Source organism: Dermochelys coriacea, chromosome 3 (assembly GCF_009764565.3).
Source record: "Dermochelys coriacea isolate rDerCor1 chromosome 3, rDerCor1.pri.v4, whole genome shotgun sequence".
Lineage (NCBI taxonomy): Eukaryota > Metazoa > Chordata > Testudines > Dermochelyidae > Dermochelys > Dermochelys coriacea.
This window is the reverse complement of record NC_050070.1, coordinates 7,589,138-7,614,084: the sequence shown is the minus strand read 5'-3', so window position 1 is coordinate 7,614,084 and position 24,947 is coordinate 7,589,138. Positions and strand designations below refer to the sequence as shown.

General features: G+C 40.1%; 1 protein-coding gene across 18 annotated transcripts in view; it reads right to left on the bottom strand.

Annotated features, from left to right (window-relative positions):
• Positions 1-16,192: 16,192 nt before the first annotated feature.
• HMBOX1 (homeobox containing 1) overlaps positions 16,193-24,947 on the bottom strand; it is a 154,264-nt gene continuing 145,509 nt past the window's right edge. For 3 of the 18 annotated variants that reach the window (XM_038397211.2, XM_043510080.1, XM_043510079.1), the window contains 5 exons: positions 24,166-24,248; positions 22,416-22,511; positions 21,095-21,186; positions 20,781-20,882; positions 16,193-18,199 (listed from right to left, as the gene is read on the bottom strand). In XM_038397211.2, coding sequence (XP_038253139.1) covers positions 18,062-18,199; positions 20,781-20,882; positions 21,095-21,186; positions 22,416-22,511; positions 24,166-24,248 — 511 coding nt within the window. In that variant the 3' untranslated portion in view covers positions 16,193-18,061. Of the gene's footprint in view, positions 18,200-19,344; positions 20,958-21,094; positions 21,190-22,415; positions 22,512-24,165; positions 24,249-24,947 lie in introns of those variants that run through there. The other 15 variants (XM_038397208.2, XM_038397216.2, XM_038397209.2 and 12 more) reach the window with 11 other exon arrangements.

The window sequence follows — 24,947 nt, the reverse complement described above, 5'->3', positions numbered from 1 at the left end:
GAAATGCAGGACTGGAAGGGACCTCAGGAGTTCATCTAGTCCTTCCCCCCTATGCTGAGGCAGGACCAAGTAACTCTAGGCCATCCTGACAGGTGTTTATCTAATCTGTTCTTAAAAACCTCTAGTGACAGGGATTCTACAACCTCCTTTGGAAGTCTATTCCAGTGCTTCCCTCTCCTTATCACTGGAAAGTTTTCCTTAATAGTTGACTTAACTCTCGCTTGTTGCAGATGAAGTACATTACCCTTTGTCCTACCATCAGTGGACAGGGAGAACAACTGATCACCACCCTCTTTATAACAGCCCTTAACATATTTGAATACTGTTACCAGGTCCCCTTCAGCCTTCTTTTCTCAAGACTAAACATACCCAGTTTTTTTAAAAATCTTTACTCATAGGTCAGTCAAGGTTTTCATTTTCCTTGCATCATGTTTGTTGTTCTCATCTAGACTCTCTCCAGTCTGTCCATCTCTTAAGGACACTCCTGTTTATACACCCTAGAATATTCACTTTTTTCACAACTGCATCGCGTCATTGACTTGTATTCAATTTATGATTCACTAGAACCCCTAGATCCTTTTCAGCAGTACGACCGCCTAGCCAGTTATTCCCCCCTTTTGTAGTTGTGCATTTGTTTTTTCCTTCCTAAGTGAAGAACTTTGCACTTGTCCTGATTGAGTTTCATCTTGTTGCTTTCAGACCCATTCTGCAATTTCTCAAGGTCATTTTTAATTCTATTCCTGTCCTACCAAGTGCTAGCAACTCCTCCCGGTTTGGTGTCACCTGCAAATTTTATAAGCATCCTCTACACTTCGTTATCCAAGTCATTTCTGAAATATTGACCAGTACCAGACCCCGGACAGACTTATGTGGCACCACACTAGATTGATCTCCTCGTTTGACAGGAAACCATTTATACCTACTCTTTGAGTACACAAAAAGAAAAGGAGTACTTATGGCATCTTAGAGACTAACAAATTTATCTGAGCATAAGCTTTTGCTACAACTCACTTCACGGTCTTTCAACCAGTTGTGCAGTCACTGTATAGTAATTGAATCTAGACCACATTTTCCTAGTTTGCTTATGGGAATGTCATGAGGCACTGTGTCAAAAGCCTCACTAAAATCAAGATATATCACATCTACAGCTTCCAACCCATCCACTAGGCCCTTAACTTTGTCAAAGAATTAATTTATGTTGGTTTGGCATGATTTGTTATTGACAAATCCATGTTGGCTACTATTTATAACCCCATTACAGGGGCTTACAAATTGATTAATAATTGGAATGTTTTTCCAGATACCAAAGTTAGGCTGACTGGTCTATTATTTCCCAGAGTACTCTTTGTTTCCCTTTTTAAAGATAGCCTGACATCGCACCTTCCTCCAATCATCCTGGACCACACTTGTCCTCCATGAGTTCTCAAACATAATCACTAACAGTTCCAAAATTGTTTCAGCTAGTTCCTTAAGTACCCTAGTGTGAATTTCATCAGGCCCTGGGGAACTGAATACATCTAACTTATCTAAATATTCTTTAACCTGTTCTTTCCCTATTTTGGCTTGTGTTTCTTTCACCTTGTTGTTAATATTAATTGTGTTAAGCATCTGATCATAATTAACCATTTTAGTGAAGACAAACAAAATAGGCATTACATTAAAGAACTTATGTTTCAGTTGTGTTCAGAGCCTCTTGATCTTTAACATCCAGGCAGTTATTACAAAATAGCATTTCACAAAAATAATTATAGCAAAAAAACCTGTCTTTGTTCAGTTATACATTTTTATTCTCTAATAGGTACAATACTAAAATAAACACAAATTAAAAAAAAGTTTTATTAAAACAAAACTGTACAAAAAAGCAGTTATACTACATTTTAATTACAGAACAGTCTACTGTCCAAAAGGCACTAATCCAGAATAGGAGATACAATGATACAGGACTCATTTTAACTATTTTAATCAATACAATAGAGCACTTGTTTCTCTGTCCATTCACATACAGAAACAAGGACTTTTGCTACAGTCATTACACATTGTTATAAATATGAGCCCTACGTATAAAGATGCAGTATCATTCTCCTTGTGGAAGAACTAATTCCAAAATTAAATGTTACTTTTTAAAAAAATATATGAAGGGCACAAAGGAAAAACCTAATAATACTTTGCACTTTTATTGTGCCTTCCATCTAAGGATCTCAAAGCACTTTACAAAAGTTATGTAAGTATTATTATCCCCATTTTGCAAATGGAGAAACTGAGGCACAGAAAGATTTGTCTGAAGGCCACACAAGAAAGTCTGTGGCAGCACTGGAATTAGAACCCAGATCAACTGACTCCTAGACCTGTCCTTTAGCAACAAGACCACACTTTCCCTTCCATATGTCCTGCATGCTGTTTTACCTAGCTCTGCTTTGACATTTCAGTCTCCCTGTACAGCTATCAACGTTACACTTTATAAATAACTTTCCCGCCACACCCAAAAGGAAAGATTACTTGTTTTTCCTTTTAAACTGTAGCTGACATCCAAAACAATGAAAATCATGGCGCATGCTCCTGCAATGTATTGGAGATATTCAGCAATTTTGAAAAGGCGCTTTCAGAATATTATTTCTGTGTTGCAAGCGTACCAAGCGATAAATGGAGGTTTGGGGCCCTTATTTAATAAGATGTACTACAGTATCCTTATAGCAATGGTCCAAACAGTCTTACAACAGGGCAACCGTAGTGTGATTAACAGAACATTTAGTAATTTTCTTTTTTTAAAAGTAAAGTGGAGGGAGTTCCCACATAAGATGTTGCAGACACGCCTTCCACGGGAGCAAGAATACACTACAACAGCATGTGCCAATGGAGAGCAAAGACTGGCTCTCACTGAGCTCCCATGTGGCCTATTCCTCAGATTACTATTTGGTGTTGCTTTCTGAGGTTCACTCATTTGTGGTGTAAGATTTTATTTCTCTAAATTTTTGTAGCCCGAAAGGAACTTCCTAACAGAAGGATCCTCTTATTGGTCATCTTCCCTTCCAACCCTGCACTAGTTGGTTCTCAAATACTTCAGGCTGAGGGCCACCAGGAAAGATTCAGTGGCTGTCCGTGGAGCGTGGCTGGAGGACTCCTGCTTGGAAAACTCTCTATCCCTGCTAGATTCCACAACAGTTCCTGCCTCCATTGGGAGTAATGACACAATGAGATTTCCTCCCAGGTATATTCTCTTCCTACAGCATTTTGCATAGCCATTGTGGAGTATGTACCCTTTAATATGGACAAGTAGCCCTTCTTCAAATAATTGACGTAGGCATATTGCAGGGGATGACGACAGTGCCTGCATTATCAAATGCTTTCAGTGCCAAAAGGGTTTAAAATATCCGATAATATCTACTTGATGGGAGAGAGATACTGCAGCTTTTAAACAGTGTCATACACATATAAAGACAAAGACAGGCATCTGGATGTTAACAAAAATAAGTAACAAAGAAATATGATTAAACAAAATCTCTTCTCACATCATCCTATACTACATCCTCCTTCTGCTTAGCAGAAAATTGTACGTACACAAAAATACAAATACACAATTTTGTAGAACAGTCTGATTTTAATATATTTATATATATTTATATTTATATGAGTGGCAGGTTAGTTCATTATATAGAGCATTTTGCACTTTTGGCTCATATGCAACAAGGCTTATAAATTCAGCTTTAGCTTTCATTCAGGTTTTTATAGCTTTTTGAACAATTGTTTTCACATTTAAAGCAGCATCCAATTTGCAATAGGAGTTGGTGTCTACAGCAAGGATCAGGTCAAGAGGTTATTCGGGGGGAGGGAGAATATACATTCCAGTGTGTGTGCGCTAATGCAAAAAAGATTGTGGATGTAGGACTATAGGACACTATGTTTACCTCTTGAGGTAGGCTGTACACCTACAGCAGATGAGACGTGTGTGATTTCCACCAGGGGAATACACTAGTGAGAGATGAAGGGTTCTAGAAATTAACAGAGAAACACACACACAAAAGAAACTTGTCGGCGGGCTTATATTGACCAGCAAAGAAAGGAAGTAGCTCATCTTATGCGTTTGGTGGACACATGAAGTAATTGCAGGTGACTACCAGCCATCCAACACACACACACGATTACAACAACAGTCATGCTCGCTTGCCGTTTCGTTAACACAGATGCAAGGTTGATTTAACACTCCACTCTCCCCCAAGTCAAAGTTACACTGGAACAAAATTAAGAGGCAGGGAATTCTGAAATGAAAAAGGAAATACCCTTGAACTTTGCTAGTTTTTTGCACATTCAAATCCAGTCAAACGAAAGGAAAAAACCACAGACTTTTTTTTTCCCCCTCTGATACTGTTCCATTGGGTTTTCCCCCCCTCGCTGGTTTGCAACACTCACTATTACATTCACCTCTTTTCAATTACAGTCATGGTGATTGACAATCTGTTTAAAAAAAAAAAAAAAAGACATCTAGCCATCAGGGTTACAGTACAATGCCAAATAGTATTTGTGTGTTATAACTCCACAAATACTTTATTTTCATTAGTACCACTACAATAGATTCCCCTTTGATCACGGCGTTATCAACACCCATTGTGATCCTACAAGTTAATCGTCTGTCTTCTGCTGCTTAGATCTACTCATAGCTATCTTTGCCAATAGTAATTGCCCATAGCTTCCCAACTCATCGGCATTATTAAATTGCCAGAGTGAAAATAAATTGGGTGATTAATGAAAAATAAAGCATCTACACATGGATGATTCCCATTTTCTGAATCCTTAAGGGGTACCAATAAATCCGAACCATGTGGTTTTGTTATATGACTTGTATTTAGTATGGTCACAAAAAATAAGAAGTCTCCTTTCATGTGATTTTTTTTAAATCAGCATTTCAGATACTTTTTTTTTTAATCCATATAAAATTCTCAGAGATGTTTACAAAATTATAACAACCTGTGAACGGTTAAATGATTTTCATAAAACGTTGATCAGCTGTCACTATTATAAACTTAGACATAATTGAGAACACAGAAGGAAACAGTCTCTATGATTTTCAGAGAGGTGATTCTATATGCATAGTTCGTCACTCCTATCCAGGATCTCAGAGGTATGGTTACCCGGATATGAGTGATCAATATAGACACAGTCACGTGTATCCAGAATCCTAGAGGCAGTTTCCTATAATTTAGGAAACAGAAACTTAATTCTACTCATGGCTCTTTGTTTCCAAATCAGAGATTATAAAGATTTGATTGAGAAACAAAAGATTCCTAAGACGTTCTCTAAGGACGGGGGAAGGAGGAGGGGAAGGCAGAATGAGAAAGCAATGAGGATTTCTTTCTGGCCTGATTCTGCAGTTATTCCAGGATCTGGATTCCCACTGAAGTCAATGGGAGTTTTGCATGTGGAAGGACTGCAAGGAGGGGCCTTTCTCAGGAGGGAAATGGGGTCTAGTCCTATTCCTCCAGCTCACTCAAGAGTCCCGTTATTCACTTAGGCACTTTTTAAATGGACACTCAAGAAAAGGTACTGCACACATTTCATACTTACTGGGCACTCATGATGAGCTTTGGAAAGATCAGAAAGGTCCAGAGAGAGACAGCCTAGGCAATCTGTCAAGGAAAACAACACCTCCGGGCATGCAATTGACTTGAACTTGTCACGCTTAGATAGAACTACTGTTCAAACTAAACCTACTTTAAATTGATTAGTCCTGTATTAGCTTTAAGGTAAAAGCCGTTCCTGTATTGGTTCAGCGGGCTTGTGATATTCCACCATGCTGGCACATGGAACCTGACATTTGACTCCCAACGAGGCTTCACGGCCTCCCAGCCTACGATACAGGCAATGGGCTCAGCACTTCCATTGGGAGTGCTCCCCAAGCACTCAATAGCGACCTAGGAGGGTCTGTTGTTGATAGAATTCACAATGACACTGCTGACATGACAGCTGGATTTAAAAGGCATGCATGTGAGGGTATTCCTGCTTGTCCAGTTTGCAGCCCAAAGAACAATGAAACAGGAACCTAGAAACAGGTAGAATCTCCAGGTAAGAGTAAATCACAATACAGTATGGGAATTTGAACATCAACCGAGAAATAAAGAGAAGCTTCAATGGATAACAGTCGACGTTGGGAAGCCAAACATTTGAACCTAATTTTTGTATCTTATATCAATCAGCATACCTCCCACCTCCAAAAACCCCAAAGCCACCCGACTGCAAAGCTGGACAACAGCCCTAGAATCTGGGAGAGGCAAGGATCAGAATCACTATCAAGTCTTCGTGGACAAAGCTTTGCAGATCTATTTTATCCTGTTCACAGCTCAGGCATCACAAGTATGGGCAATAGCAAACCAGTGTGCAAACCAAGAAAAACATTTGTAATTAGTGTAAGAGTTTCAAGCTTCAGGTATGAAAAGGAGAACAAAACCAAATGAAAATAATACCCTGGAAGTGGCCTTTAGCTGTGGTCCAAAACTTAGCACTGAGTTATTTCATTCGGGATGTCACTAGTGAGGAACCTACTGTAAACTGCCTGAATTTACGAATTTTGGTTTTCTTTTTATGATCAGAGGGTTGACTCTACAAAGTGTTTCATATTTATACTTAAGCATGGACAATATATCTGGACTTCAACTAGGCATTTGATAACCTAAGGGAAAGTCTAACAATATGGTGACTTGGACAGAAGTACTATTAAACAGATAAAAAACTGACTAATAGATATACTGCTTAAAGATCTGAGTGTAATACAGTGCCCGTACCAGAAATGGAGAAGGCAGGGAGGAACCAAATAAGAAGAGAGTAAGACTACGGGGGTGCGAGGAAGGGTATAGCAAGCAATAAGTCAATTCTAACACAAGAGGCTAAGCGAGGTAAGTAAGGCTTACCAGGAGATGGTAAAAGACCAGAGAGACCACTCTCCCATTAATAAATGAAGGTGGTGATATAACAGATTATTTCACTGAGCTCCTGACCTGCTTTTTTTCAAATGGCATTTTAAATCAGAAAGACACAGGACAAGTTAGGAAGCAATGAACGCCTTGTGAATAGAGATTCTGGGAAAGATGACATTACGTGGAAAAACAGAACATCTACTGAAATCAGCAAATATGCAAGATAGGCATCCCCTGGGAATCTGTAACGAACTTACCACCATCACCACGCAAAAAAAGAAAGAAAAAAAAAGAAAAAAAAGGGCAGTTAGTAAAGTTATGGAGAAGTGAGGGAGATTCAAGAGGACTGGTGGGGCAAAACAGTAATATGGTGATCAATAACACGCCTCTCCTGCATGATTGCCATCCACAGAGGTTAAATAATATAACATAGTTAAAAAAAGAATACCTGTACACTGAGTAACACCAGCAATGACTACACTGATTTACATAAAGAACTAATCATACCAGACAAACCTGAGTACTTTAACCGCATGCTAGAAATGCCTAATTAATTTGTCAAAAGGACTGCAGTAGGTGTAACATACCCGTAACTTCAAATATTTGATAGTGTCACATTGGAGCTTTACTGGCACTCCAGGCCCAATCCTGCTCTTGCAAGCAGACAGACCAGATGATCGAAGGGGTGGTTTCTACGTCTAGATGATATAATTTTAGTCATAAATATCTATGATATAGGATTCTTATTTAGCAGGTCAGGCAGAAGTTTGCAATGGGCACTCTATACCTATCAGTATTAAGACCTATTTTGTTAAGAGTCATCAAGATGCATAGGGATCAAGAGAAACAAAAACACAGGTGGTCTGGGGAACCAGAGAGAGACTGTTTAGAAACGAATAAAAAGGAGATTACATTTAGGGTTATTCTTCCCCAGATTTACTACATTATCTAAGGTTTCAGAGTAGCAGCCGTGTTAGTCTGTATTCGCAAAAAGAAAAAGGAGTACTTGTGGCACCTTAGAGACTAACAAATTTATTAGGTGCCACAAGTACTCCTTTTCTTTTTACATTATCTAAGCATCAAAACTAAAGTGGTAGAAAAATGGTTATTGAATAACAATGTTAAAAAACTTGGGTTTGCTGGCAAACAAAACTAGAATCGATTTCACAATATACCGAAACAACAAAATTCCAGTAACCACACTGGGTTGTACATGTCATGCACTTCTGAAGATGAGAGAAATGGAAATTTAGTGCATATAGGATTCAATCATTTTCCCTTCTCTTTTAGTGGTTTAATACTCTCTTACAAAGTAGCTGGACTTTCACAGCATCAGGCCAAATTTTTACTTTGCCAGAGTAAATCCAGAGCAGCTCCATTGAAATTTGGCCCATTACATCCATTGCTATCTGTAATGCAAAGCATCCCTATCACTACTTTGCACTTGGAGAAAACATACATCTTAAAAAGAAGGTAATTCAAAATGTGCTAAAGAAGATCTGATTCCATGTTGATTTCAAAGATATGGTCACAACATGCAAAGGCAATGCCTCACACCCTAGGAAAAAGAAAAGGAGTACCCGTGGCACCTTAGAGACTCTAAGGTGCCACGGGTACTCCTTTTCTTTTTGCGAATACAGACTAACACGGCTGCTACTCTGACACCCTAGGAAAAACTCCTTGATGAGCTGATATTCCAGATCCCTGGCTCTGGTTAGCAGTGGAGTGATGTTTACAGTCCCATTGCTATAGTCCTGTCAAACTGATAGGGGCAACTTTATCAGCAGACTTAAATAATAAGCATCACCAATGTCAAATACGCCTTGTGGATATATTGGATGCATTGACTTATTTTCCATTATCTCTTTTGCTCTGCTTGAATGTTCCATGGATAACTTTATAAGTAAATGTATTTTTAAAAAATCTTGAACAATGTCAAAACAGCTCAGAATGCCAAAGTTATCCTCTTAAAGACACACTAATTATAAATGTATGTTAGTTATGCTACATTTTGTGTCTTGTCATGACATGGAAGACTTGAGTCTGGAAAGAATCTAGGTAGTCTAGCAAACAATAGCAGCAAAATTAATGCCTAAAGTCTTGTACACATTATGACTCCCCACCAAAAAATTTCCTGCCGTTCATACTACTAGTACAGCACCCCTGGAGATGGTGATATTGAGAGAATTAGTATAAACAGATTTTTAGCCATCTTGTCAAGTAGGCCTGCTCTGAACAGCACTGGACAATGAGTCAGATTTACAAAGGTATTTAGGCACCTAAGGAAATAGAAAGGTATCGACTGGAATTTACAAGAGTGCCTACACTTCTTAGGCAAATCCCGCTAGTTGCCCGCCTGCATCTTGAAGTGCCTTTGTAAATCTGGTCCAATGTAATTAAAATGCCTGGGGTGGCTCTGATGACAACAAAGGTAAGAAATGTTAGTGGGTGGAAATGCAGCATAGACCCAGCGCAGCTGTACTCAAGATCCATCACTAGATAATATTTCTCTTGCATCATCTCCAAACAGCACAATGGGGGAGTGTTTGTCACACCTTGTGATAGGTGTTTGACAGTATCCAGTGTGAACTTATGCAGTGACTTCAACAGCAGCTTGGGTCACCACTATATACTCAGTTCTGTTACCTGGCAGAACAGCAAGTGGAGGACAACTGAGTTCCTGTTTGACATTAGGATCTATTTTAATATCTGAGGTATAAGGTGAGCTAACTCATATCACTTCTCCACGGCACTCACGATAGGCAGTTTAAGCAACATGCAGCTCAAAACTTGATAACACCTGCTGACAACATTCCCAGCATGAGATAATACAACAAGATTACTTGAGAGCATCTAAGAGCTAGTGAGACTGTCTGGTCCAGGGGTTGGACAACAACAATACAAGCAGTATATTCCAAGGACAGATTCAGGATGAAAGCAATGCCAGTATTAAGGTGTGAAACAAACAGGGTTCTCTGGGTTTCTAGTGATCCTTCGTTCAGAAAATGGAAAATAATTAAGCCATTGCATGCATTTTTTTTTGCAACCCAATGAGTTGCTATACAGATATGGCCAGGATAATTGAAAGAGAAAGAAGCTTTGTGTAGAAACCTAATCCCAGTTTTGTCCAGCATTATAAGGAACAGGTCATTATTTTAGTTTACTAAGTAGCTGTTCCAAACATTGTTGAGTGCATTGGTACTAAAGGAAATTAGGGAATGGAAGATCTGCTGTTTCAATCACATAAAAGGACAGAAATCCTTTTAATTACAATCATGCCAATCAACATCTTCCTGAAGCAGCTAATTACATGTCAGGAGGACACCCAGTCATTCAAAACTGCCATTACACTTTTATGTATTCATTCTACCCACCCAATTACCATGGCTACAGTTTGAAAAGACTGAGCAGAACCTTCATTGGATCACAACACATCAGTATGAATTGGAGAGTGAATTACAACAGAGGACACCGGCTTACATTAAAAAGATAATGAAAATGGAAGACAGAGCATTTTGCCAGATCATCTGAGTAAGAGATGTACTATAAGTACACAAACATCAAAGACCCATTATACAGCTCACTATGGTTCAAAGGCATTAACGCACTCACACCTACTTGTAGCATCTAAACTCCTGGCCTGAGTGCTTCAGTGATTACTGGAAAGAATGGCAAAGAGAAAAGCTGTGTATTATCCATGGATTGTTATTCAGACTGATGAAAACAACTCAACCACCAATCTTGAAAAGGGGCACAAAAATGAATAGGTATATTTCTCTCTAAACCCACTTCTCAATTTGTCAGCATGATTTAGCCCTTCAATATTATAGCAATGAGCACTTTAAGAACATCCTAGTTAGATTGGGTAAGAGAAATCTTGAAGAAACCAAATATATTTGGTTATTTTTTCTCATTAACACAAACTAGAGTATGACATGGATTTCCACACAAGAGGAGGACAAAGAAGACACTTAAGGACTATAACCCCATTGATAATACCTTTTTTGCTGTGTAGAACACCATGTTTAAAACACTGTCTCATCTGCTTTAAGTCCTTAGATGACCAAACCCAGTCCTCTAATGCACTTCTCTCAAGAGAGAAAAATAAAATTTGTTTATTTGAAATTCTAAATTGTAGCTACCACCTCTTTTTTCATTAACATGGAATATCTTTAATTGGACAATTTAGCTACTGTTAAGTTGGAGATTGCTAAATGAAATTAAGAGACAGGGGTTTCTGGCTATGCTTTTCAGTCTGCCAAATTTGTGTTGGTCAACAACTGATTCAAAAACCTGAGTAAATATCCTAGCTATTTAAAAAAGCCCAGAAAGGAATGCTTTATTAAGAAATTGCTCAGCAATCCCAGCTCCTTAGTTCTCCTGATCAGTGCACTCGCCTCCCATTCAAGGGAATGATGATGAGTATGTCTTGGCTCAGTAAAACTGCAAAAGTTAGCTGATGTCTATGCAGCCCCAATGAATTCAGCAGGAGGGCCTTAAAAAACAGAAAAAGTCCTATACCCATAACAATGAATACATTTTGGTTGTGATATACAACTCATTTTTCAAGATACAACCTGCCAACAAAGACCCACGTCAAGAGCAAAATTGCTAAACCAAATCAAAAAATTATTACCTAAAAATGTGTTAAGATTGTAAGCAAATAATATTGTTAATGAAAAAAAATTGCATTGAAGAGTGCAACAGCTACTGGGACATGAAACCCTTTACTAAATAAGAGCAAGGGAGTTTCTTCTGATGAGAAACCCGAAGTTTCTTGGTCATAATCCAACAAACTGTGATGTGAAGGAAGAGATAAATTACTTAGCTGATGAACAGTAAGTAATACTAAATTCACAATGTCCTGGTTAGGAAGAAATGTGCATTCTAGGAAACATCACAACCATCAGAAATGAACTGACTTGAGAAAATTAGATGGAGCATTTTCCTCCATTCAAAACCACCAAGGGCAAACACCATCATAGTGACCAGTTCCTGGGGTCCAAACCTCATATAACTTAAGAGACTCAAACCAGATCTTGGACACAAATACTTACGAACCTCAGGGAGGAAGATGGGAATCTACACTTGGATCTCAAGTCAAGCTACAACGTGAATCAAAATCCTGGATTAAATAGTTGGGGCAATGTTGTTATTATATGCATTAAAAATCCACACACCAATTTTGCAAGTCTGACCCATGCGTACAATAAAAGATGCTTTAAGAATGATGTGGACAAACTGGAGAGAGTCTAGACTAGAGCCACAAAAACAATAAGAGGTTCAGAAAACCTGATCTGTGAGGAAAGATTTTAAAAATGTGCCCATCTAGTCATGAGAAAAGTCGTCCGAGTGGGGACTGGAAAACGATCTTCAGTGTTCTCCATGTCCACTGAAGGTAGGACAAGAAGTAATAGGCTTAATCTGTAGCAAGGGAGAGTTAGGTTAGATATTAGGAAAATCTTTCCGGCTGTAAGGATAGTTATGTACTGGAACAGGTTACCAAGGGAGGCTGTGGAATCTCAGTCACTGGAGGTTTTTAAAAACAGATAAACACCTTTTGGGGTGGTTGAGGTATACTTGATACTGCCTCCGTATGGGGTAAGGGATTCTAAAGTTCCCTTCCAGCCCTAGATTTCTAGGATTCTGAGACTCTACCCCAGCCAGCCAGTGGAATCCTGCTGCAATTACCAGATAGCTCTGTGTGACAAGACTAATTAGATTGCACGAGGTAAGCCAGTGTAATGATAGAAAAGTACTTTAATAGGGAAGCTGAAAATCTTAGTGAAACCTTGTTGATGTCCCTTTAAGGCAGCAAGACAAAAAGATTACGACCAGTTCCGATACGAGCTGATCAGGTGCCATTCTACTTCTATAAGACTGCCACACTACAGGGAGTATGCCTACACTGCAATGCAAACTCAGGGCTAGGGTTTGAGCATTTATGATCATTTGTAACCCCAGATTAGGAATTGTTGAACCCTGGGTCCCAACCCGGCGCTTCAGTGTCTACACTGTATTATGTGGGCCCCAGTCCAAACACCCATATCCCAGACTTCCTACTGAACGTGTCCGCTCTAGTCCTTTGTTTGGATGCAATGTGGGAAACCATGATTGTTCACCAAACTTGACTGACCAAAGGACAAAGAAAGTTGGCCTGTGGGATTGTGGGATACTTTTGTCAGACTCCTGGAGCATGAGTCCAGTGGGACTACAGCTACACTGCAAAGCAATCAGGCGTGACCCCCTCAGTCCCAGCTTGACTCAGGCTTGGACCCTCCACCACCATAGGGCCCTGGGTCCGAACTCTGGATTAGAGTGATTTATGTGTAGACGGAAGGAGGGCAAGACTTGAGCCTGAATTTGAACCCTGAGTTTACGTTGCAGTGTAGATATATCCTATGATTTTACTAGCTTTACATGAGAAGTAAAATAGCAAAAATCTTGCCAGCCTGCATATGAAAGGGATACTTATAGATAATCTCATTAGCTATGCCAAACCTAAAAGATTCCCAGCCACAATAGCAAGATGGTAGAAAGTCCAGTCAATGTATGCTAAAACCCTTCCCAAAACTGTCCATCCACCTACATAGATAGCCTGGGTGTTATGAAAACACTGCTCCATTAAACTCCACTATAGTCAATGGAACAAAACAGAGTTATTGAGAAATTCAATGAAGACTCATATAAGCGTTATAGGTCACCACTGCAATTTATATTACACATGGGTCTGAACCAAAACTACTAATCCAAATACCCCACGGCTTTGAAAAGCTGGATCCAGACTTTGCAGACAAGGCCCAGCTCTTTTAGGAGAATATTTTAAGTAGAAAGAAAAGGAGTACTTGTGGCACCTTAGAGACTAACAAATTTATTCATCGGATGCGTCCGATGAAGTGAGCTGTAGCTCACGAAAGCTTATGCTCAAATAAATTTGTTAGTCTCTAAGGTGCCACAAGTACTCCTTTTCTTTTTGGAAATACAGACTAACACGGCTGCTACTCTGAAACCTATTTTAAGTAGGTAAAAATAAAAAAAAACAAACGCCACTCACAATCATGCTAGGTCAACACAGCATCGCTGGAAAACACGGGTCAAAGTTAGAAACTTCCTTCTTGGTAAGAACACATTTATTGGAACAGTGAAACTGTTGTAACAACACCTCCAAGTACTTAGAAGATGTCTCTGCATCACCAGGGCATCAAAGAAAAATGCTGTCTGCTGCCGTGTTAACTTACTTTCTACGGCATCCTTTGCAAAATATCTGGACATCGGTACCAAATTTAAATGATTATATTACACATAACAGTCCAGGAAAAGACACCGCCCAAACTACATGAGCAAAGAAAAAAGAAAAAGAGGAGTTAAAGAAAAGGGGAGCAATGAAATAGCCAAAGATGAACAAATTGGAGGAGAAAGGCCTGATGCAGAGTCAGGAACCAGCCACAGGAAAACTCTGGGGAACGTCCTCAGAGAAGGGACCTCCATGGACAGAGTCCTGTACTGCACTACACTCCCACACACTCAAATAATATCAAGGAATAGATAGCAAGGACAATCCAGCCAACCTCTCCTGCTCTGGAGGATGGCAAAAAATGTTGGCTAAAGTATTATGAGCCATGAGATGACAATCTGGATTGAATCTGTTGGTGTAACAGCAACCTGGAAGGAAGGAATCATAGATTCTTTAAACTGTATCCATGGAAGGAGTCAGTAACCATTGTGCAACCAATTCAGCTTTCAGATCAATTTCAAGCAGAACCCAAGTGGGAGTGCTGCACAATAATTTAGCCTGGAGGTGATGAAGGTATGAATGTCAATAACAAGGTTTGAACTGCAGCACTGCAGAGAAAAGCCTGATTTGATAGAAAATGCAGAGATGGAAATAGCCTCAGAAGGACTGTTTCAGCTCAGTGAGGGAGTGACCCAGAACAAACCTTAATTTCCAGGGCTGTCTCACCAGCATTGTCCTCGCCCTGAACGACAAGGCGGCAGAAGCCATTCCAAAGTGTCTTGAAAGGTTTCCCTTAACGCAGTACCCAAGAGTTATCTAATGAGAGCCTAGCCCAGCTACCCCTCATCAAAACAAGTGTCTGTCAATCAAGAAACAGTCCACAGCGGGCTACAGAGGGAGCTAGAGAGCTCAGTGTCATCGGGATATTGAGGATGGCTAAGGTCATATTCCTGGATCATAGCTTCTGGGGGCCACACAGAGACCAAACAGAACGCAGATGAAGGGAGATAAACAGAACTATGTTGCACCTGGCTTGCCGAAGGCATTTCTTACCTACTGAATCAGCCTATGCTTTTCCTCTGGTGGGGGGAAGACTGCTGCTTACCAGCAAGCTGCAATTTAGGATGGGAGACCCACTGATCTCTAATGATACACAAGTTGTTCATTTGCTTATTCTTTTTGATGTGTTATGAGACACAGGAGCTGTAAGACAATGCTAGACAGAGTGAAGGCCAGATTCTCTCCTATACAGTGGTGTAAAGCCATTATTTTTAGTGGAGTTATTTCAAATTTACACCAGTGCAGCAGAGTTCAGGATCTGGCCTTTACTGTATTGGTATTTTTCTTCCTTAATGCTCTAAATAGATGTTTGTTTCAAACAATGACTTTTTAAAGGTAAAATGTAAGCAATATTTATTTTGTAAGTGCAGCTATCAGTTTGATTTGATTCTTTAAAATGCAACAGCTAGAACAAACCCTGGTGGAAACATCAGCATAAAGAGGCCATAGATTATTAAAATCTCCTTGCAATAAATTGCGGTGGTTTCTTGTCAGCTCTGTGTGTGACTGTATTATGAATAAGTAGGTAAAATTCCACTGAAGCTAGTTTCCTGGATCATCCTGCGGCGCAAAAACACCCCCTCCACCCCAGCCTCTTGCTCACTAATACTGAAAGACACACACACACACACACACACACACAAAGAACACTGCAATGATGACTGAAACAATTTTGTTCTTTCCTGAGTCTATTCTGACACTATTCATGAATTTGCCTACTCAAGAAATACAATAAAACAGAAAAAGACAGCTCCATTCTGCTTCAGAGATCTACTGCTAAAGAAAGCACATATATTTTCCAATGAAATCCATAAATAAACGACTGGACCAAACCCTGCCTATATATCTTCAAAGTCACAGGGACAAAGAGGTGCCAACTCCCCCACATCTACCTAAACAGCTTTCACAAGATTAGCAGACATAAAGATGATCTAGTTAGTCTTTACCTTTAGGGGTTTAAGGCTGGCTAAAACCCTGCTGATGTGCCACAATTTCATCTTTTTTTCTTTCTAAGTGCTTGCAATTATATCTGAGGGTTTCAAGTTGCAACCATCTTGCAAAGCTGAGGGATGACGAGGAGATGGAAAGGAATAAAAACTAAACAAGTCATAGTAACTTCCCTTCACCTTTAAAAATGAACAAAAGACAAAGGAAAGCCATGCTTCAAAACAAAGCCATCTTCCCTCTTAAACTATTTCCATACAGCAGGGAGGATAAAATGGAATGCCATGGCAATGCTATGTAAATGTATTCATTTTTTCAAAGATATAATGCAGCCTAGACCGTCTCTAACGCATCCCATGCTACTTCCAGGGAACAGTTTCCTCTTAACGGCAGCGACATATCACTTTTATCAGGATGCCATGAGATCACTTTCACACAATGCCAGCAGATGTAATTTTCTTAGATGCATACACAGTTCATCATTTAGATACTAGATGACAAGGTGATCACAGGGTGACTCTGTAACGCAAGTTTGTCGTTTGGTATTTTGAATTCTCAAATGATAAAAAAAAGATTTATCAAATATAAATATCTTTAAGAAAAAAGTAACAAAAGTGCTACATATGATCAAGGAAAAACAATTCCGTCAGTTTCTGCTACTTAAAGTAGGTTTGCTTTACAAATATTACCACATCCATTATCAATATGGCTTCCCATTATTAATTAAATTGTCTGTAGCAGTATAGCTTTCTCACACCTTAACAAGGACAGAGTAAAGAGAACACAAAAGCATTACACCCTATATCTCAAGGAGGAGATCTTCCTGCCTTTTAAGAAGTGTTCATATTTGGGTGAATATTTATGCCACGTTGATAACTAGCAGAAACTAGATACCAAAGTCCTCCAATAACCTTTCAGGCCTGTTGGGATTGCAGGCAATAGTTACACAGATTTGTACAAACTCACCCATTTATTATCTTAATCCCTTTTTTTGAAAACATTGCTTTTGAGAGGGGCTGGAGGGGGAAAGGTGAGAGAAAGAACAAAAGGTAACGCAACTTCTATGACAGATCGATAGAGTCTAGACCTCTTCGGAGCAGGCACTGCTAGATGTGCCAAATAATGAATAGTGGTTTTGAGAAGTGGACTGCCGTCCATTAGACATTCAGCTCATTTTTCATGTGATCCCAGGCTGGGCTTCTATCATGGTCCCAGAAGCAGAAGGCAGTATTTTATCCACTAAGCCATGCAGCTCGGGAGAGTAGAGGATGTCTGTGTTGAATATGTGAGCATCAACCGAAATGTGTGAATATGTTTCCCGTGGACATTCTCAGCGCAGTACCCAAAAGAAGTATATCAAGTCACTGTGTGACCAGTGAGGCACGGCTTATTGCAGCTGGAAATCACTTATTCCCATGCTGAAGTGGGGTTTCTAGTGTTCTTTTTACTCTCTGTTGATACTCCCAATATGGTGTCCATCGACCCTATGCCTCTACCTCAGCTTCCATCCTTTCAGTCTTGGAGAAGGAAAAGCGTACAGACTAGTTTTACATGCTGTCTAAGGATATCCAAGATTTGACATGTAGCCTAAGACTTGGAACTGAGGGCTCTCTAAAATACCTGGAAGCACTTTCTTGGAATGCTAAGACAAAGCAGCAAGATTTTTGAGCCACTGGGGCTGGGATAGGGAGGTTGGTTGGTTGACTGATTATTTACTGGGAATTAATACTGAGAGAGTATATGCAAAGGCTGAGGGCACCATGCCATCTTCACAGAACAAGACCCTAACAGCTAACTGACGTACAAGAAACTGCAAAGTTATACTGTAAGAAGAACACATATTAAGGACCGAGGAAAGTCTGCTAAGGTGCTACGTCTAAAACTAAGTTACTTCTTGTTTTGACCCTCCCCCTTCTTTGTATCAGTCGTCGTCTAGGGCCTCTGTCTTGATTTCGTTGGTTCCTTGCCGGGCCAATGCCAAGATGGTGTGGTTTACTGCTGCCATTTCCACGGCTAATGAAATGGGATCTTGGTGGTCACTATGGCTAGTGCTGTCATCCTGTGTATGCAGAAAGGAAAAAGATGAAGCGTTGTTAATTAGCGAGCATTCAGACTGCGTGAAAGAGATTTTAATGTGAGCAGTTAACTAAGGGCCGCAATTACACTTTTGCTAACTGGGTAGGGTTGAAAAGAAACATGAACTCCCTTTAAGAAAATGTCGTTAACTGGGCAAAAACAAGTTCACTGAAATGGGCAGGGCGTGGAGATTCACGTTTATTTTCAATAGATAAAAATTGGCTAAACGCGAGCGTAGTGAGGACTGTATTAAATAATAAGGTAAGAGTGATTTAGTGTAAAATAGAAGTGACACATATATACATAGGTTCTATTTTATATAGGGATACCCCTATAGACAATTGAGCACTAATCCAGCTGCTGAAAATGTCCCAGACAGATAAAAAAGTGGTGAAATGACCTCATGAAGAAACTGCCACAGCAGATCACACAGTCTAGCCAGCCTTCCTGCTACATGCCACACCTCATTTAATTAAATAGTGAAAAACTCTGGGTTTTACTGCTGCCTGCACTGCAACGTCAAATAGATGTATCACCATATTTTCCTGTGTGTCTTTTTTCTAAACACTAAAAAGAAGACTCTTAATTTTAACAGGACAACTGTTTAATTGTTCAGGATGTGTGATTGCTGTGAAATACGAAGAATATGGGGAAACTTCGCTGCTATAGGCCTGCTCTCTGGCCACCCAGCTCTGAAGGCAGCGCAGAAGTAAGGGTAGCAAAATCGTGATCCCCCTAAAATAACCTTGTGACCCCCCTGCAACTCCCTTTTGGGTCAGGACCCCCAATTTGAGGTCTCCCCTGTGAAATCTGTGTGGTATAGGGTAAAAACACACAAAACCACAGATATCACGATCCGTGACGCATTTTTCTCGGCCGCAAATTCGGTAGAGTCCTAGGAATAAGACATAGTCATAGAGTTTAAGGCCAGAAGGGAACAGCAAATCATCTATTCTGACCTCCTGTACATCACTGACCACTATCATCACCCAGTACCCGCACACTAAACCCAACCACGAACATCCAAGTTCTAATACTAAATCTAAAAACCAACTCTTTCTGAGACCTTGGGCAAACCAAGCATCAGCTTCCCCCCTTTCTGAACTGGGGGTAAAAATACTTACTTACCTTACAGAGGTCTTGTGAGAATTAGTTAATATTTTTACAGCATTTTAGAGAGCAAAAATGCTACGTATTTTTGTCATTATTACATCAGGCCCATGGTGAAGAATTTGCAACAGTATCATTTCTAAATCAAGATGGCAGGTGGTGATTGCTGGTGGGACAGAAATGCCAGTTTTCAGTAAACTCCTGAGGCTGTTTAACGGAATCTCTTAATTTGCCATGAATTTTGGGCCAGATGTTCAAAACCCCACATGCACATCAGAACTTGTGTGCATGCTTTTGAATACCTGACCCTAAAAGTCATTTAAGTGAACTAAATCATGCCGAGAAAGTGTAAAAAACACAATCCCTCTGAAGTTGTATTAACATTACGTTATTAACTTTAATGGTAATTGGATAAACTTTATGTTTTAAAGTTTTCTGGAGTCTGAATGATACTCTGAAACACAGATTTTATGGTTTTAACGGCTGAATGGGTGTTAAATGGTCATCAGGACAGCTTTCCACAGTAATCCATTTAACTTTTAATGCCTAATTATCCTTTACAGTGAAGTCTGGGCTAGATCATTGAGAACTGCAATGTCTAAGGACTCTGAACAGAGAATTTTGATGCAATTAAGCAAATTATTTCTCTTTCCAAAAATACGTTGGATAATACAAAATTGCAGAAAGAAAAATGGTTTGGAATTCTAAACAATGCATCTGCTAAGCCATCAATTCCTCTATCTGACAGGCATGCAATTAAATGTGCTTGGCTGCAATTTCAAAATATATCACACCAATTATTTAGGAGATTCTGACCTTGCACAGCCATACGGAGCAGAGCTCCACCAACTACTCCCAGAGACGGTCTATAAAAGGATCTTCGTCCTCCACCAAAGAAACAGCAGCAGCTCCAAGGAGGGTGGAAACAGAGCAGGTATGCCAGCACCTCTCACCCAATCACTGTCCCACTGGACTTTGGCTGAACCTACTGGGATAGCTACTCCAGGATACTGGCCTTCCAGTAACCACATGGAGATGAGATCTCCTACTTCTTTCCAGGGACGGCCTATTAAGAAAACCCCAACAAAACCCAGACACCTGGGTGTGGCAGCATGAACACAAGGAGCAAAGGCAGCAGAACCATCTAAGTGAACTGTTCAGCAAGGCCAATGATGTTAAGTGAATCTATCCAAAATGGACTTAGTCACCACTGCAGGGGAAGATGGAGAAGGAGAGGTAGGATAAGAACATGGGTGCCTGACGTCACACGGAAGCATGTTTGTGCCCAATACACTGCAGAAATGGTTAAAGATCTGTACATCCTTTCTTGAAGGTTAACCACTGTACCAGTGCCAGAGATAAGGACAGCTTGAATTATGCATGGTGCGTAGCTTGAGTTAACACTGTCCTAGCATTTTTCAAACATTGTGTGTTGTGTGAATGGTGTCACTTGCTTGTTTGGAGCAGATCCTCCTGTCTTCTTCTACCTTCTCTGCTTCTCTGCCTCCCTCTGAACATCTTCCCTCCTCCTCCCCATTGCGTACTTGCCAAGTGTCCTGTTGTATGACAATAAATCCAAGTGGATGAATACTGGTTTCTCACACATTCAATAGGGGAGCTGTGCTCTTCCACTTTCCCCATTAAAATTACATGAAAGAAAAAAAAAAGAAGGAAGTCTGACTCATGAGAGGTACAAAGCCCCATGATGCTGAAGTGTCACATGCGGGGTCTCCCATCTGGGGCCACACAGCTCAGCTCAGATTCTTACCTGCTCTGAATAGTCATTTCCATCGACATCATCGCTATTGGAATGGCCTCCTGGACTCTGTACATCTATGCCATGGCTCTCCAGGATTGCTGCTTCTTCGAAAAAAGCAAATGGGTCCCTAAATTATCTGATGCATTACCAGAATTAAAGACAATCCATTTTTAGGCATTTGAAGAAAGTGGACTAGCAAGGTCAATTCTTGGCCTCTTCCTCTCAACTCTCCACAATTTGGGGTGGGTGTTAAGTGTTCACCTCTGTTGCCCCACAAAATTGTTTCCATTCTTCATGTCTAATCGTCAAACCTCTTCTTCCCCATCTAGTCTATAATGGGCAGACTCTCCTTTGTGCATGCAGTGTTGCTGTAGCCGTGTTGGTCCCAGGATATGAGAGAGACAAGGTGGTCGAGGTAATATCTTTTATTGGACCAACTTCTGTTGGTGAGGGAGACAAGGTTTCGAGCTACACAGAGCTCTTCTTCAGGTCTGAAGCTCGAAACTTTGTGTAGTCTGCAGAACCAACACAGCTAAGTTTGTGAGCTGAATCCTATTCCAGCTTGCACACCGTCAACAGAATTGTTTACTATGTTCCAATCAGTTATGGCTCTGCAAACCCACTGAAGGCAATAGGTGGCACAGGGGTAACCGAAGGAAGAATTTGGCCTGCAGAATCCTTGGTACGGTGATGGTATTTGAGATGTAAAGAACCCATCTTGACGTTCAGATCTCAGTGGAATCTTACAGGGTTGGCAGTAAGAAAAAACACCATTTTGACTTGTAAAATGAGTACATTTGAGCTAGACATTACTGAAGCAAGAAACTTACACACAAAGACCCCTTTTTAAAAAATCGCTTCCCCCTTCCCCCTGACACTTTTCAGAGTGGGACTACACTTTAAAGGTTTTAAACTCAGTACATCTTGAATTTCCCCTATCCCCAGTGCAGAAATTACTGCTTCTCTTGCTTCATTTGGGACATCTAATGGGATTGGGCCAATAATCTGATGTTAGGGAAATACGAATCCTTCTATATTGATCAGATTCAGACTTAAAACAGAAATTAGGTCCTCTAGTGACATCCAAGCACTGAATCATTTTTCCTGTCCTACTACTGACATTTGTACCTGAGTCCCCGATGATAGTTTAGAAATGTTGAGAAGATGAAAGATTTATTTTAAAAGGTGCTTTAACTGACTATTAAAAATGCTTGGAGCTCCTAGCCATTTGCATTAATAGAATTCAATCTTATACTCTCCATTTCCCTCGAGCTGGCCTATCTACTTAAGCCCTTCAGGTTGTCTGAAAGCAGGTTCTCGGATACATTACCGATATTGGCCCTTCTCTTGATTTCCTTTCTTCTGTTGGCAAACCAGTTGTACACTTTAAGGGAGGTAACTCGTTCCAAATCGGACAACTTTTTGCCTGTGAAAATATACAGTAGAAAACACACAGTTGTTTACTGGGTTTCACAGGTATGGATGACACTTTGCACATGCATATAAGATCAGCAGATCCCTGCCCTGTGATAAACCCTTGAAATTTAGAGTAGACAGCATTAGAGAGTGGAACTTCATAAGAAAAGTTCACAAATGAAACACAGGGCTTTTCTTTGCAACTACAGCCAGCTCAGTCCTAAACTGTGATACAGAGCAAAGCTACTCTTCTGATTCAGGTACTGAGATTCAGGAGACTAGGATTAAATTCACAACTCTGCCACAGAATTTGTGCATGACCGTGGGCAAATCATTTCACTTCTCAGTGCCGCAATTCTCCACAGGTAAAACGGGGATAATACTTTCTCGCCTCATAGGAATAATGTGAGGCTAAGTTAGTTACTGAGTCTGAGGTGCACAGGTAGTGAGTGCCATAGAAAAGGGAGTAAACATTAATAAGAAGTGAGATATGGGGATGGCAGAGAGAAGATCTAGTAATAGTAATAACAACAACTTATATAGCACTTTTCATCAGCTGATCTCAAAGTGTTTTCGAAAGGGGTTGCTATCATTATCTCCATTTTACAGATGGGGAAACTGAGGCACAGAACAGGGAAATTACTTTCCCAGGATCACCCAGCAGGTCAGTTACAGAGCTGGGAATAGAACCCCAGGATACTGAGCCCCCAATACAGTGGTCCATCCACTAGACTAGATTGCCTCCCTACTAGTTATAGTCATTAATGCTAAAATTGTCACACGTTAGGATGTCTCGTCCTAGCTTTTCTTTACTTCTCCTTTGGGTTTATTGCATTACATTTAATGCCTCTAAACAAACAAATGTGTTATCTGCAAGGTTTGGGTATGTTTTACTATTTCAACTAAGCAAAGGCAGGTGGGCTCACTGCTTCAAACTAAACCAGATACCCACACTCCAGTCCCAGGTACGATTTCTCATTTCCTACCATCACGGGAGCAGGAAGAACAGAGAAGATGCTGGGGGGGGAGGGAAATGAGGTCCTCCAATTTAACACACACAACTTACAGGGCAGGCTGATGTCTAGAAGCTACAGAGAAGCTTGGACATCAGGAGACCAGGGCTCCCTACTTTGCCAAGGATACACCATGTGATCATAGGCAAGTCACAGCCTGTGCCTACATTATTCCATCCTTAAGAAGAGATAATAATAATGATAATGCCACATACCCACTTTTGTAGAGGGCTTTGAGATCCTCAGATAAGAAGCGCACATATTTGTAAAAGTAAACTAAAAATAATTGGCTTTAAAGAATGCAAATCTCTGAAATTTGTTCCCTTTCCTATGGATACTCCACATGATCCTGTATATATGAAATGTTTTGATGCTGAACTTCACATCTATCTCTCTACTATTTTAAATTAGTAGAAATTTAACTTTCAGACATCAGTGTTTTGGTCTGAAAACTATATTAGCCCTCATGTTCATCCAAGTACAGCAGCATGAATGACACAAGCCATATAGCACTCTAGGAAAAACTTACTACTAGTTGAGAGCACTAAATTGTTAGTAAAAGCCATAAAATGAGATTTGCTGAATTTAGCAGGAGATATTGAAATCTAATTGCAGACTCCTTTGAGAAGAACAGCACAATCAGGTCCTTACCTGGCTTTTGTATAACTGCATTACAGGCATTTGCAATTTCTTCTCTCTTTGCCTCATCAGGATATTGATTCTCATTGAAGTAACTTCAGGAAAAAAAAAGTTTTTCAGAAATCAAAACATGAATGCACCAAAACAAAAAGAAAAGGAGTACTTGTGGCACCACAGAGAAATAACAATAACAAATTTATTTGAGCATAAGCTTTCGTGAGCTACAGCTCACTTCATCGGATGCTGTAGCTCATGAAAGCTTATGCACAAATAAATTTATTAGTCTCTAAGGTGCCACAAGTACTCCTTTTCTTTTTGCGAATACAGACTAACACGGCTGCTACTCTAAAACCTGCACCAAAACAGCTTCACTAAAAGGTGTCAATGGCTAGTAAATGCACTGGTCTTAAAGGGACAATACAGACATATTAAGTTTTATGTTAAAACAGTATGTGCATGTTTATGTATTATATGTGAACACACAGTTCCCCTTTAAAACCTTTTCAATTGCCTTAGATAACCAAATGTCACCGCCACACTTGCACTGTTCCCTATAGCAAGTGAGTATGTATAAGGAAATAGAAAATGCGGCAAATACCAAAGATACTACTGCAAAGTGAAGATCTTATGGTAGGAAAACCCACAGTTAGGGGGCATTACTACTCCTTTAATTAAGAACACAAGAACGGCTATACTGGTTCAGACCAAAGGTCCATCTAGCCCAGTATCCGGTCTTCCGACAGTGCCAATGCCAGGTGCCCCAGAGGGAATGAACAGAACACAGGTACATCAAG